This window comes from Orycteropus afer, unplaced genomic scaffold, assembly GCF_000298275.1.
Source record: "Orycteropus afer afer isolate SDZICR_OR568_19922 unplaced genomic scaffold, OryAfe1.0 scaffold00687, whole genome shotgun sequence".
Lineage (NCBI taxonomy): Eukaryota > Metazoa > Chordata > Mammalia > Tubulidentata > Orycteropodidae > Orycteropus > Orycteropus afer.
The window spans coordinates 1,010,853-1,026,220 of NW_006922274.1; the positions used below are offsets into that span (position 1 = coordinate 1,010,853).

Here is a 15,368-nt window from a genome sequence, read left to right on the forward strand (position 1 = left end):
AATTTCTGATACTTTCGTAATACTCATTGGTGTCAATGAATCATCATCATTTTCTTAACCATTCCTCCTTTTGGTGAAAATTGTGGGTTTTTCTAAATCTGATTTTTCTTCCCTATTAATAAAATCAGTGAATATTATCTTTTCCCTCTTTCCCTCCTTTTCTTTCTTTTGCAGTGATATTTTTGAGCTATTATTTAGGATAACTGACAAGAGTGATACTACTAATCAGAGGCAATGAACATTTTTTATGGCACTTAATATTAATTCTCCGATGCTTTCTAAAGAAACTTAGATCAGTCTATCGTGCCATTGATATTGTGGGAATGTTTCAGCACAGTCTTGCCTTTAGGTGTGAGTTTAGTTGGTGAGAATGTAATCTCAACCTTACTTGATTTACATTTTTATAACATCGATTCATTTCTCAAAGATCTAATTGTATTAGTTTCCTATGGCTACTGTAACAAACATGGTGACTCAAAACCACAGAAGTTTGTTCTCTCATAGTTTTGCAAGAAAGAAATCCAAAGTCAAGATTTCAGCAGGGCCTTACTCCTTTCAGAGGCTATAGAGTTGAATCTATTCTTTCCTTTCTGGCTGCTGCTGGCTTTTGACATTCTTTGGCTTGTGCTCTGTCTTTACATTGCTGCCTCCTCTTTTATCTCAACACCCCCTCTGGCTCTCTTGCAAGAATATGTGTAATTGCATTTACTACCCCCTGGATGATTCAGGATAAACTTCTTCTCTCAAGACTTTTAATCACATCTTTTGCCATATAAGGCAATATTCACAGGTCCCAGGCATTAGGATATGGAGGTATCATTTTAGTGGCCACCATTCAGCCCCCTGCAGCTACTTATGGTGAAGACACTGGAGTATGACAAGCTTTGCAGAGGAGAGACAGTTAAACAAAATAAGGATAATATAATCTTACAGGTTCTATGACAACTTCTGAGATGGCACAAAGGAGCAAATGAGTGGTCTGTTTTTTAGGAAAGAGGATTCATGGATAATCCTTGGACAAGTCTCTGCCAAAGTATGATATTTGAATGAGTCTTTGAAGTGTTTATGATGTGAGGGATTTGAGACAAAAGTATCAAGAGTAAAGCCATAAAAGTATAAAATGGTCTGATTAGTTTGAGCATTTGCAGGTAAGATTGGAGCTGGATGGGAGATTTAGAAAGTGTAGGTGAAAAATGATAATGCTTCATGAAAAATATAGAAAAGATAGTTAAGCCAATGGGTTGACTAAATATCTGGTCCGCTTGTTTATATATCATTGTCTACGTAAAGGTTTTCCAGGACTTTCTGAACATTCTAAGCATGGTGCTGATGACCTGTCATTACCTAGAGGATAGTAATGTGAAGTATGTATCATGTTACTAGACATATTAGCTAGGAATGTGTTACTCTGCAAGTAACAGAAAACTCAAATACAGTGGCTTACACAAAAGTAAAAGCTTTATCTAGAAATCCTACAGTAGATTTCCATTTACTTTTCATAACCAGAATGAATTTATAGCTACTTTTATCATGAAAAACTGCTGTTTAGCTTTTGGGGGAATAGGTATTGGTTTAGCCATAGAACTGTGTCTACCACCCAAGGTACTATTCACCAAGGACTGTTGAGTCTTCAAAAACTGCATTACGTTGTGAGAGTACATTGGACTGTAAACAAAACTAGCTTTAAAAACTTTGAGAACCAAACTTTTGCAAAATACTAAGACTTTTAATTTACTTCTCATATGTGAATTTAAAGTTTTAAATTTAAGAGTATGTGGGGATTTTAAAAATACTTTGTTTTTATGAAGATTTGAATAGGCGTGAATTTTTGAGCTGACAGAAACCAGAGAGTATCAAATCTCCTTTCATGCTATTAACATTTATAAGGTAAATTAAATGTTTAAAAATACATAAGCTTTCATATTATTTTTAGGGAAGAGATACAGACCTTTCTCACAGCAGTGAATCTCAAAAAGTGAAGAAATTTGATACTTCTATTTCATTTCCACCAGTAAATTTAGAAATTATAAAGAGGCAGTTAAATACTAGGTAAGTAACATTCATTTTTAAATTTATATTTGCCCTAGACACTTAATTGTAAAACAAATTAGCAGTGTTTGTACTTATATTTAAATGTAAATGTTGAGCAGATTTGTGGGAAAAAATAGCATCTCCTGCATTAGCACACTAACACATTAACATTGTTTTTCTGTATGTATTTTTTTATATGTATTTTTAGTTTTTATAATAGGTACATTTTAAAAAATAAAACCCACTGCCATCAATTTGCTTCAGACTCATAGCAACTTTGTAGGACAGAATAGAACTGTCCCATAAGGTGCCCAAGGCTATAAATCTTTACGGAAGCAGACTGCCTCATCTTTCTCCCATGAAGCAGCTAGTGGGTTTAAACTGCTCAGTTTTTGGTTAGCAGCCAAGTATTTTAACCACTGTGCCACCAGAGCCCCTAGATATATATTACACTGTTTATGTTGTCTGCTTTTTACTTAACATGGTCTTAAGCATTTTTTAGCATTGTTGAATAGCCTTTAGTTTTTTTTAAGTCCATTTTCATCCACACAGTTGACATAATTTAATTTAGTTTTGAGTACTTGTGTTAGATTGGGTTCTCTAGAGAAACACAAAAACCAGCAAGTATATATATATATATACTTATAGAGAGAGAGAGAGAGAAATTTATCTTAGGAAAAGAGCTCACAAGCATATAGAAGCCGACAAGTCCAAGTCTCTGGAGGAAAATGGGCTGGCAACAGCCTTAGCTTCCGTAAGTGCGGGGGGCCGAGAGATTCAAAGCTGGCAGGCAGTGCGCTAGTTGTTGGCTCCAACAAAAGACGAATCCGAGATCTCCAGGCTGAGCGGTGGGCCGCTCCCTCACGGAAGTTTGTAGTCCGCACACCAGGATTCTAATCCCTCCAGAAATGTGGCTCTTCCCAGGATGTCCCTGGATATATTGGAAGCAGGCCACACCCCTAGGGAAACTCCCCTTGGGCAGACTGGCCACTCAGAACACAGTCATCTGATCCCATCATGGGAACAACCACACAGAACTGGGGTCCAGCCAAGTTGACACACTGCTCCAACTATCACAGTACTTCTCTGTTGAACATTTTGATTTTAAAATTTTCTCAATTACACATAATGCTATAGACAGTGAACATTTTATTCCTGTAAGTCTTTTAGTGTGTTAAAAAATTTCTTACCATGAATTTCCTCAGTAGGTTAACCTTAGCAATGATTATGCATATGTTTATGACTTGACACACATTGCCTTTCTGAAGGTTAGTTATCTTACTTTTTTGTTGTTGAGTGCTTTTGAGTCTATTTTCACTCAGAGTGACCCATGTGACAGAGTAGAACTGCCTCATAGGATTTTCTAGGCTGTAATCTTCACAGAAACACATCACCAGTTCCTTTTCCTGATGAGCCTCTGGGTTAGTTTGAATGACCAACCTTTTGGTTAGCAGCCAAGTAAAATAATGAACTCCAGTCCCTAAATACTTGTAAGTGCCCTTTACCACCTTTCTCCTTTTTTCATTTGACTGCTAACCAGAAGGCTGCTAGTTCAAACTCCTCGGAAGGAAGGTTAGGCAATCTAGTTCTGTAGTGATACTGCCTCAGAAACCCAAGGAGGGGTTGCTATGAGTCAGGTCTGACTCGAAGGCAGTGAGTTGCATTGCGTTGTTTGCCCGTGTGATACTTTCCTTTGCTCAGCAAGTCTAATGAACCCAGCTTTATATAATTAGAACTAGCAGTTTTCTTGGTGGTCTTTATAAGGGAGCTTTGAAACAAATTTCATTAGATTGTTGCTTATTATAGTAGAAATTAAAGTTTTGAAAATAAAGCAGTATTTATTTTATTTGTTTAGATTAATGTTATTACAGGACACTCACCGTGCACACCTGAGAGAATATGAAAAATACATACAAGATGTCAAGAGCTCAAAGAGTATGATCCAGAACCTAGAAAATTCATCAAATCAAGCTCTGAATTATAAATTCTATAAAAGCATGAAAATTTATGTGGAAAATTTAATTGACTGTCTTAATGAAAAGGTACTTGACTGTATTTATTAATATTATTTTCTGTTTCTGGACGGACCTACTTCCCATGAAGTTAAAAAAAAAAATCTAAATACTAAATCTAAATTTTGTTGTTATGTGCCATCGAGTCAAACCCAACTCATAGCGACCCCTCCTTGGGCTGCCGAGGCAGTATCACTACGGAAGTAGATTGCCTCATCTTTCTTCCGAGGAGTGGCTGGTGGGTTTGAACCACCAGCCTTCTGGTTAGCAGTCAAGTATCTTAGGCACTACCCTACCAGAGCTCCCTAAATCTAAATACTACATCTAAATACTTTCTTCTTGTGTATTTCCTTATACATTTTTGACAAAATATTAAATACTCCTCTAATGATGGATTTGGGTGTTTTATAGTTATGTTGCTATTATAAATAGTACTATATACAATTTTGTTCTAACTTTTGTATGAAAAATTTCATCTATTTGTAAGAAAAATCCCTAGAAAGTCAATTATTAGGTCAAAGGGTCTTAGTATTTTGGGGGCTTATAAAACATGCTGCCAAATTGTCCTACAGAAATATAGTGCCAAGTTTATTTTATTAGTTTACTAGATTTTTAAAAAATGGGTTTTGTTTCTATAGATTATATTTTGATGTCAGACAAACCCTTTGTTTCATTTGCTGTCTATACTTTCTCTTACGAATTATTTGTTCACCACCTTTGCACTGTTATCTTTTTGCTTCTTGATGGGGAGTTTTTTCTATTTTCTTTTTTAACTTATTTGATGAACATTTCTTTATAGTTTAAAAAGGTTAATACTCTATCCAATGTGATAAAATGTATTTTTATGCAAATAATGTGTAAGTTATAGTTTTCTTGCCAACCACAGAACCCCCTTGCACATTAGTTTCCTATGCACGCTGTGCGTGTGCATGTTATTTACATGAGCATTTTATTTGCAAACATGTTATTACAGGATACCAGATTATGTTATGCCAGAGAAACTTTCTAGTTGATTTTGTGATGGTTTTTTGACACTCAAATGTTTTCAAAATTTTTTGTTAACAGATTTATCAATCTTTATAGTTTCTGTTTTTGTTTTACACATACTAAGTCCTTCCACTGGAGTCCTCATTTCTCCTTTATTTCTTTTTTATAAATAGACTAACCATGTTTAAATTAAATTGCACTCTGCTTTGCATATTGTTTTTTATTTAGTTTTTAAATGTTCCAAAATGATTGGAAACTTTCTCTGTTATTATTCATTTAAGTTGGCTACCTTACAATGTCGCGTAGTAGTTATTTCTAAAGTGTTTATTACAATCTAATTCTTTTTTTAAATTCTTCCTTGAGGTGAATTGAATTACATTGTTAAATCTTGTCACCTTACGCATTAATTAATGTTGCCCAAGAAATGTAAAAGTACCATGTCCCTCAATTCTGCCCCACAGCTTTCTTACTTATTTCTGATTAGATCTCTTTCATTCTTTAATTTTTCTAACTTTACCAATTACCTCAAGTGCCCCACTCCAGGCTGCCCTCTCAGCTTTTAAGTAATAACTGCATCTGTCTTTTCCTCCTTCTGTCCTATCACAGAGGAAGAAGGATCTTTCCTCTTATCTAAGGCTACTTCCTCCATGTTCCTGACTTTATCTCATTGGGTTTCAGTATTTATAGATAGGTATAGGTAGCATAGTGCCTAAGGCACTTGACTGCTAACCAGAAGGCTGGCGGTTCAAACCCACCAGCCACTCCTTGGAAGAAAGGTTGGGCAATCCTACTTCCGTAGTGATACTGCCTCGGAAACCCAAGGAGGGGTCGCTATAAGTCGGGGCCGACTCGCTATGAGTCGGGGCTGACTCGACGGCAAATAACAACAAATAACAACAACATAGCTGTTCCAAGGAGCTCTGGTAGTATAATGCCTAAGGCATTTGACTGCTAACGAGAAAGCTGGCGTTTCAAACCCACCAGCCACTCTCGGAAGGAAGGTTGGCCAATCTGCTTCCATAGTGATACTGCCTCAGAAACCCAAGGAAGGGTCGTTATGAGTCGGATACAACTCCACGGCAGTGGGTTTGGTTTGGTGTTTTATAGCCGTTCCAAGGAATCTTGGTGGTGCAGTGATCAAGACCTCATCTGCTAACTCAAAAGTCAGCAGTTCAAATCCACCAGCTGCCATGTGGAAGAAAGATATGGCACTCTGCGTCTGTAAAAATTTACAGCCTTTGACACTTTATGGGGCAGTTCTACTCTGTCCTACAGGGTCATTATGGGTTGGGATAGATTCGAGGGTGGTAGGTGGATATACCTTTTCCAGTACTTTGAGTTAATTTTCTGTTTCTTAATATTGAACGTATTGGCAGTTAAGTCTTTTTCTCAGTGTTTTATGATTGAGATATGATATTGAAGATGCTTCTTTATGGGAAAATTATATATATATATATATATATATATACTTATATATATACACACACACATGTATTTATGTATATAAATATATATGTGTGTATATATATTATCTATGTATTACTTTTTTATGTTGTTGTCAGGTGCTGTCATTTCTGACTCACAGCAACCCTATGTACAACAGAAAGAAACACTATCCAGTCCTGCAACATCTGTTTTCATGCTTTATATAGTTCATTATTTATGACCTGCAAAATGTTACTTATTTATGTATTTCAGATTATCAGCATTCAAGAAATAGAATCATCCATGCATGCTCTCCTTTTAAAACAAGCCATGACCCTTATGAAGCGCAGGCAAGATGAATTAAAACATGAATCAACATATTTACAACAATTATCACGTTAGTTTTTTTCATGTTCATTGTAATTTATTATCAGCTGAAGAACAATTTATTTTATTCCTGCTCTAAAACCACTTTTAGCATATTTTCCCCTAACTGTTCACCCACCCACTTCTGAAAACCCAAAACACTTAGAGCTAAGGCTTTAAAATGTCTTAAATTACTTCTATGATTAAAAATGAAAAATGATAACTTCTAATTATTTAGTATTTGTTACAAAATATTTGTAAGGCCCATTTAATGATTATTTTTGAGATAGTTCACATAAATCTGTAGGCTGTGTCAGAGATCTAACTACAATGTTTCTAGGGCCCTTACACAGACTGGTTAGGGAGGTTAAAGAAAACTTGATGTGTTTTGGTACAGATATACTTGTGAGGTCCCATATAAGATTTAAATACTTCCTTTTAGTTCTCACACTGGTTTTCTATTTTTCAGAAATGTCTTCTTTTTATTAAGGTATTGCCGAAATAGTGAAAGAGTTGAGACTGTAAGCAAGTAGCCAATAAAGGCAAAGTGTCTTTCAACCACATGGCATTTTGTTGGTCATAAGTTATGTGTACATGTTAAAATAGGAAGGATCCCTGGTGGTGCAGTGGTTAACTTCTCGGCTGCTCACTGAAAGGTCAACAGTTCAATCCCACTAGCTGCTTCATGGGAGAAAGATACAACAGTCTGCTTTTGTCAAAATTATAGCTTTGGAAACGCTATGGAGCAGTTCTCTTCTGCCCTGCAGAGTAGCTGTATATCGGAATCACTTTGACGACAGATTTTGTTTATGTTACAATGTGAAAGGAAATGATTGAATAGCATTAGTAATACAAATTTTGTTGGCCTTTGGCTACAGTAACAGAAAAAAAATTGGTGAAAACTGCTGAAAAAAATTTTGAAGGGAGGAAATTTTATGGTAGTTTTGTTACTATTTTCGTGTGCTCAACTATAATCAGTAGCCTTGATACCTTTTCTTAAGCAAGCAAACTTAAGCCTGCAAATGTTGTATTAGGGAGTTAACATTACAAATTCATTGCATGACATATGAAATTTAAGCATATTACTTGTGATTATGTTTATGTATACCCAGTGCTTCCAAGTAGATTGCTACTCATAGTGACCCCCATTGGGTTTCCAAGGCTGTAAATCTTTACTGAACTAGACTGCCTCATAATCCTCCTATGGAGCAGCTGGTGGGTTTGAACAACCAACCTTCTGCCAAATTCCTTACTCACTGCGCCACCAGAACTCCTTGTATTTATGTACATATATATGTGTGCATTTACACACATGATATTATTTGTTTTCAAAATATTTCACTTTTCTAGAGAATCTGCCATATGAAATCAGTTTTGTGCATTAACAGGCAAGGCTGAGACATCAACAAATGGAAGCATGGCTATAGATGAGAAAACACAATGGATTTTAGAAGAGATGGAATCTCGAAGGTAGCTATATAAAGTAAATAGTTACAGCATCATTGAGCAAGTGAGCTTCACTACTTAAGCCTAATTAAGCCGTGTGGTATAATTAATCATAACCTGACTTTAATTTGCAAAAACAATATGCCAAAATTTAATTAAGTACTCCTCAACCTGAGTTTAAGGACATACTGATATATTTGGATCAGCTGAAAGGAATGGGCATAATGGATTTATCAGGCTGGAAATTGTTCATAACTAGAAGCCAATCCTAGGAAGCCATCTTTAAGTTCTGGTTAACTCATGGCAGTATCCTAAATGGGAATGTCTTATGATAAGGGAAAAGAAGGAGACTCACAAACGCAGAGTAATGCTAACAGTATTTCAAAAATATTAATGTAAAACTATGTGCTAATATTATGGTGTATTTCTGGGCATTTTTACTTTAGTTGTGTTTTAAAAGATTTATTTTCAGCAAGAGTTGTTTGTTTTTAATTCAGCTTTGATTTACTGCAAAATACAGGGTACAGAGAAGACAAGCAAGGGTGCTTTCTGGGAACTGTAATCATGAGGAAGGAATATCTAGTGATGACGAACTACCTGCAGCAGACATGACTGACTTCCAAAACAGCCAAGGTCAATTACCAAGTTTCTAACGTGTCTTTCATTTAGTAGCCGAGCCACTGTGCCACCAGGGCTCCTTCAAGTTTCTAATGTGTCTTAATTTAAAGTATTGAAATTGTGAGAAATGCTATGCTGTGTTTTTGTTTTTATCCTGAAACACTTAAATTATATAAAACAATTGGGAAAATTGAGGGGGAAAAAGAACAAATATTATTGTTCCTTTAAGACTCATTTGCTGCCTCTGGAAAAAAAATTGGATAAAACAGGGAAGAAGCATTTTAAGCATTTTTATGTTTTTTTTTCTCCCTTAGCCTTTCTTACCTCCTGAACATACTCGTTTTATTTTAGCACCACACTCTCTATATAATTATTTTTAACTTAAAACAACTGAATTTTGTGGGACCATTTTTAGCATTATGAGATGGTAAGATGTGTATATTTGAAAGAGTGTGGGCTTTGCAGTCAAATAGACTTGGATTTGAATAAGAGCTCTGTTCTGTGTTGTGTGATCTCAGGCACATTCCTTGACCTCTGTAAATCTAGCCACCTTGTTACTTGTTTTGGTTCTTTTTTTTTTTTTTTAACCTGTAAATAGTATAGTAACACCTGCCTTACAGAACAGATAGTTACGGTGGTAAAATGAGATAACACTGTATTGAAATGTTTTGACACATAGCAAGGGCTCAATAAATGGTATTTGTTAAGTGTTGCTATCTCTGTTACTAAAGTGATTCTTAATAAAAACAAATTTATACATTAATAGCAAAGAAACTTTTCAGTTGAATTTGTTGTGTAGTCATGACTTAGTTTATAATGAAGCAAACTTAAAATTACACTTAAAATGCATAACATAGTTATTTTGTTTACAGGTGACATTTTACAGGATCATAAGAAGATTTTTGAAGATGTGCATGATGATTTTTGTAACATTCAGAATATTTTACTGAAATTTCAGCAATGGCGAGAAAAGTTTCCTGAATCCTATTATGAAGCTTTCATTAGTTTTTGCATACCAAAGCTTTTAAATCCCCTAATACGGATTCAGTTGATTGATTGGAATCCTCTTAAGGTAATCGTGCTTAACATATGAAAAACTAATCCTGATCATATTAGTTACTTGAAGTCTCTTGCTACCAGGTTAGCTGTAAAATCCCTCACCCATAGAATTGGACCTGATAATTACTGCTTTGGAGCAATAGTATGGAAATGTGTACTTTAGACTGTATTCTTCATTTTTTGGTCCTCACGTGATTTTTAAGGCTTAGTAACATTAAACATTAGTAAAGCAGATATACTTATTTTTTTTTTTAGCTTCTTAAGATGGTATTGTACTTGAAGAATTTTGTAGTCTGTGTGGGGAAGTTAAACCTTGGAATCTTGTTCTAAGAGTTCTGAAGTTGGAAATGATGTATTGGGAAGGGTTGATTAAGAAGCTGTATTGAGGAGGAGAAATTCAAAGAAGGTTTTTAGGAAAGTTTTGTCTTAGTAAGTAATAGTGTATGATGAAAACAATGTTTAAGAAGCCCTAGCAATAATCTAACTTGAAGAAAAGGGAGATCAGAGGTGGTGATACACACTCAAAGGCTAAGTTCAAGGTGATTAATTTCTCAGTCAGGGTGATAGTGACAAAGGGGAGAGAAGTTGATTATAAGAGGTGTTATGACATAAGAATCAATAAAATGTGGAGAATTACCCTAACCCTTCAAATCCAAAGATGATCCAAAGGGTTTGGATTCCAGCTTACGAGGAGAATAGTGATTAATAGACATGGGGTCTTTCCAGAAGGAGAAAAGGTAGGATGGAAGTTTCTCTCTGTGGATAATTAAATGACAGTAGATCGTTTACATAAGTATGCCTAGTAAGCAAACAGAAATGAGAAACTGAAGTTCTAGGAAGAGATGAGAGCTGAAGGTAAAGACTTAGTAAAGTAAAGAATGGAGCCATGCCCATTTATCTTTCTCTGCTTTAGTCATGCTGGCCCATTGGCACTTTGTTAGGCTCAGGAATCTATAATCTTCACAGTACAAGAACCACTCTTTTATCCCTAGGATGTTGCTAGGTAGTTCATTGGGCTGTAGCCTAGGTGTTAGTCAGGCTGAATTGAGCACTGTCTTTTGCCTAGCAGAAATGTTTTCATTCATTCAACAAAGAATAATGGAGCATCTGCTATTTGTCTGGTAAGCCAACCCACACGCAAATTATATGTTTGTGCTTATGAAAATGGAGGAAAACGGAATTGAATTTTGCTTAGGACAGATCAATTTTTATGAATACTTTCCATGGATATTATTAAAATAATAAATGAATTTTGTTTCTAAAAGAGTTCTTGCCATGTGGTAGGTTCTGAAGGTCCTGGCACACAGTGGGTACCTGCTGAGCATTTATTATATGAATTAAGGCATGCAATGCAGCTTCTTATATTATTTAGACATCCCATCTTAGTCATGCTATCCTGGCCTACTGCTGCATATACAATGTTGAGATAATGGAATTATTCTCCCTTGGGCCTTAGAAAAGCTCTGGTGATTATTGAAAAAGTTAACTATCTTAAGATAAACTAATGTTTAAGAATTCATTGATAACCTTTGTAATTTTATTTATAAGCTAAATTCCATAGGTTTGAAACAGATGCTGTGGTTCACATCTATAGAAGAATATGTGAGTAACAGTGTAAAAGATTCAAGGAAGGAAGATAGTTCTGATACAAAAATCTTGGCTGCTGTTATCAATAAAACAATTATTCCTCGACTAACAGGTATGGCTTTGTAACCTTGATAAATTTAAATTTACCATTGACAGAGTATAAGATCACTAGCTTCTGTTACCATCATGAATATTTTTTTCAGAAGCTTTTGAACACATGGGAATGTTACATGCTGGAGAAATCAACAGATGTCATAATTTTGACTAGTTAGTAAACACTAGAGTGGATGGCTGCCAACTGCCAGTATTCTGAACCTGTAGCATTTGTGACGTTAGCATTGCTTTGTGGCATCTAAGTCATTTGTTAGTGGCACATAGCCATCTATACTACATTTGTCTCCTTTCTTCTCTCCTGTTTTCTCTTAACCTCTCCTGGTTATGTCTTTCTTTGTTCTTTATGTCTTCTTCCTTTCTTTTTAAAAAAAAAAAAACATCATAACGTTTCTCTCACTTCTGCCACTGGCAATCAGAAGCACTTAGCATTAAAGTATGAAGACTCTTGCTTTACCTGCCATTGTATTTACTGTGAGTCTGTTTTACCATGTTACCTAGATTTCTGACAGCAAAGCCTGTAGAGCTCTGCTTTGTTTTCGTTTTTCTCGCTTCCTCTTTTTTTCTTAATTTTTTCGTCTGCCAAACCTGACTGCTAACCAGAAGGCTGATGGTTCAAACCCACCAGCCTCTCCTTGGAAGGAAAATTGGGCAATCTACTTCCTTAGTGATACCACCTCAGAAACGCCAGGAGGGGTCGCTATGAGTCGGATCCGACTCAACAGCAGTGACTTTGGTTTGGTTTAAACCTATGTATGATTGTGGTTATGTTCCCATTTGCCTGTCCATACCTGTCTACCTGTGTATCCACCATAGATTTGTGTTTACTGTTACTGTTAATGCAATATTGTGTCTGTAGTAGTATTTGCCTTCATTGTCTGTACCTTTTGTGCACCTCTCCATGTCTTCCTTTTCCTTAGTGATATATTGTGCTAATCCCACACTTTCATTATATTGCTTTTCCCTTCACCCATATCAAATCTGCTTCCCATCCCTGGTAATCAACAAAGAAACTTTCCTTCGCTCTGTGAACCTTTCCTTGACTTTTCACAATATGGACTCACCAATATTTGTCCTTATGTGGTTGACTTATTTCATTCAACATAATGTCCTCCAAGTTCATCCACATTATGAGGTGATTTGCTGATTCTTCATTATTCTTTAATGTTACATAATATTCCATTGTATGTATGTATACACAATGGTTATCCGTTCATCGGTTAATGAGCATTTAGGTTGTTTCCATCCTTTTGCTGTTGTAAATAGTGCTGCTGAACGTGGGTGTGCATGTATCTATTTGTTTCCTAGATCTCACCTCTGTAGGATCTATTCCTAGTAATGGGACTGCTGGATCAAATGGTATTTGTATTTCCAACATTTTAAGGAAATACCATACCATTTTCCACATTGGTTGTCCCATTTTATAGTCCCACCAGCAGTGTATGAGAGCTTCAATTTTGCCACACCCTTGCCAGCATTGGTGGCTTTCTATCCTGCTGAACTATGTTATTATTGATGGAGTGAGATGATATCATTGTTGTGTTGATTTGCATCTCTCTAGTGGGGTGGCACAATACCTAAGGGATTTGACTGCTAACAAGAAGGTTGGCAGTTCAAACCCATCAGCTACTCCATGGAAAGAAGACAAGGCAGTCTACTTCCATAAAGATTTCTGGCCTTGGAAACCCAATGGGAGTCAGAATCAACTTTAGGGCAGTGGATAGTGGCTAATCGTCATGAACATTTCTTCATGTTTTTGTTGGTTGGCTGAATGTCTTCTTTGGTGAAGTGCCTGTTCATGTCCTTTGCCCATTTTTGAATTGGATTGTTTGTCTTTTTGATGTTGAGGTGTTAAAGTTTTCTATAAATTTTAGGGTAAGTCCCTTGTTAAACATGTTGTTGCCAAATACTTTTTCCCAATCTGTAGGTTCTCTTTTGACTCTTTTGGAGAAATCTTTTGATCCATATAAGAATTTAATTTTTACAAAGTCCCAGTCATCTAGTTTTTCTTCTCAGAGCTCAAACTTAAAAGCTGAATTACCAGCTTTATATTGCTCCTCAGCAAACTTGATTAAACCTTAAAGCTTTTTCTGATGTAACTTGCAGTACAAACTTTGGGATCTGGGGTATATTAAAAAGTTGCCACTTTTAACTACCTCAACTAATAATACGATAGAACAAATTTGCATTATTTAGTAGTATTCTGAAAATTCCAAGTACTTTACTTAAAATTGAATAGTCCCACAAGTAAGTAGCATTATGAGAACTTAGTACAGATAGTACATTTATTTATTGTAACTTTATATTCAAAAAAATATTTTCAACTCACAGAAACAGTATTATATCTAGATGTTTTAATGCCTCAGTTATTTGTTCTCTGTCACTTATGGGTGTTACCACAGAACTGAGTTTTCCTGATAAGTTAATTAAAGCCATTTCAGAACCAGCCTCCATAGTATTCAAATCTTTCTTAAATTATGGTATTTTTCTTAATTTTCCTATAGCTAACTTAACTTTATCTATTTTTGGTGACTAAAATTTATTCCGGAGAATCCCCAGTCTTACTGCACTGTGACAGGGCCCTTTAACAACTGATGGGTAGGGGAGCCTCTAAAGTTGCAGAGCTTTTCTGTTGCTGATATGTTTTTAAGGGGATCTGGCTTCTGCCTCCATCACATCACTGAAACTGGCTTAACAAAGGTTCTTCAGCAACCACCTGATAAAATCACACTGGACATTTTCTAGCCTCTCCTTCCCTCTTGAGCAGGGAAGTGATATGATCTACCTTAACATTTTAACAGAATCACTCTGGCTACTCTGTTGAGGATGGACTATAGGGAGAGCAGTCAGGAAGCTTTTGCAGTAATCCAGGAAACAGATGATAGTGTTTGGGGCTAGTAGGTTAAAAGCAGAAGTGGTAAAAAGTAGTGGAATTCTGAATATACTTTGTAAGTGGCACTAACAAGTTTTAATGGATTAGTTATGGGTCAGGAGAGAAGGAGAAGAATTAAGAAGACTCCATGATATTTGGCCTGAGCAAATGGAAGGACAGATTGTCATTTCCTGAAACAGAAAAGACTTTGAGAGGAGCAGATTTAGAGCAGGGAAGTGTGTCAGGAGTCTCTTTGGGACATACTAAGATTGAGATGCCTCTCATCTAAGTGGAGATGTGTATCAAGTAGGCTGTTGAATATACGAATATAAAAAGGGAGATCCAGCCCAGAGATACAAATTTGATATTCATCAGCATATACTTGATATTTAAAGCCACAAAACTGACCTTAAGTGCTAAAGAAGTGAGTATAGATAGAAAGTGTGTGTCCTGACTTGGGATACTCCAGCATTTAAAAGTCTAAGAGCTGATAAGCAGCCTACAAAGGGGACCACAGAGGTAGGCAGGAAGCCACAAAAAATGGCTTGGAAGCCAAGTGAAGAAAGTGTTTCTAGGAAGAGAAAACAGATCAAAATTGTTGTAACTGTTGCTTAGAGGTCAAATCAGATGAGGAATAGAATTGGATTTTGCAATGTGAAGGTCATTTGTGACTTGAAGACCGTAGTTTGCATAAAATGGTGGGAGATAAGGCCTAATTGAAGGGAGTTCAAGAAGGAGTAGGAGAGAAATTGGAGATTGCAAGTTAGGATAGTTCTGTTTCTTTTGAGGAATTTTGCTGTACAAGGATGGAGAGACCAATCCTATTCAAACTATTCCAAAACATAGAAAAGGAT

At 36.0% G+C, this 15,368-nt stretch overlaps 1 protein-coding gene across 1 annotated transcript in view; it reads left to right on the plus strand.

Annotated features, from left to right (window-relative positions):
• GCFC2 (GC-rich sequence DNA-binding factor 2) overlaps window positions 1-15,368 on the plus strand; it is a 59,485-nt gene that overhangs the window by 20,341 nt on the left and 23,776 nt on the right. The window contains exons 5-11 of the mRNA XM_042783117.1: window positions 1,934-2,049; window positions 3,887-4,073; window positions 6,729-6,852; window positions 8,210-8,291; window positions 8,788-8,900; window positions 9,758-9,957; window positions 11,493-11,643. Of these exons, the coding sequence (XP_042639051.1) occupies window positions 1,934-2,049; window positions 3,887-4,073; window positions 6,729-6,852; window positions 8,210-8,291; window positions 8,788-8,900; window positions 9,758-9,957; window positions 11,493-11,643 (973 nt within the window). The remainder of the gene's footprint in view (window positions 1-1,933; window positions 2,050-3,886; window positions 4,074-6,728; window positions 6,853-8,209; window positions 8,292-8,787; window positions 8,901-9,757; window positions 9,958-11,492; window positions 11,644-15,368) is intronic.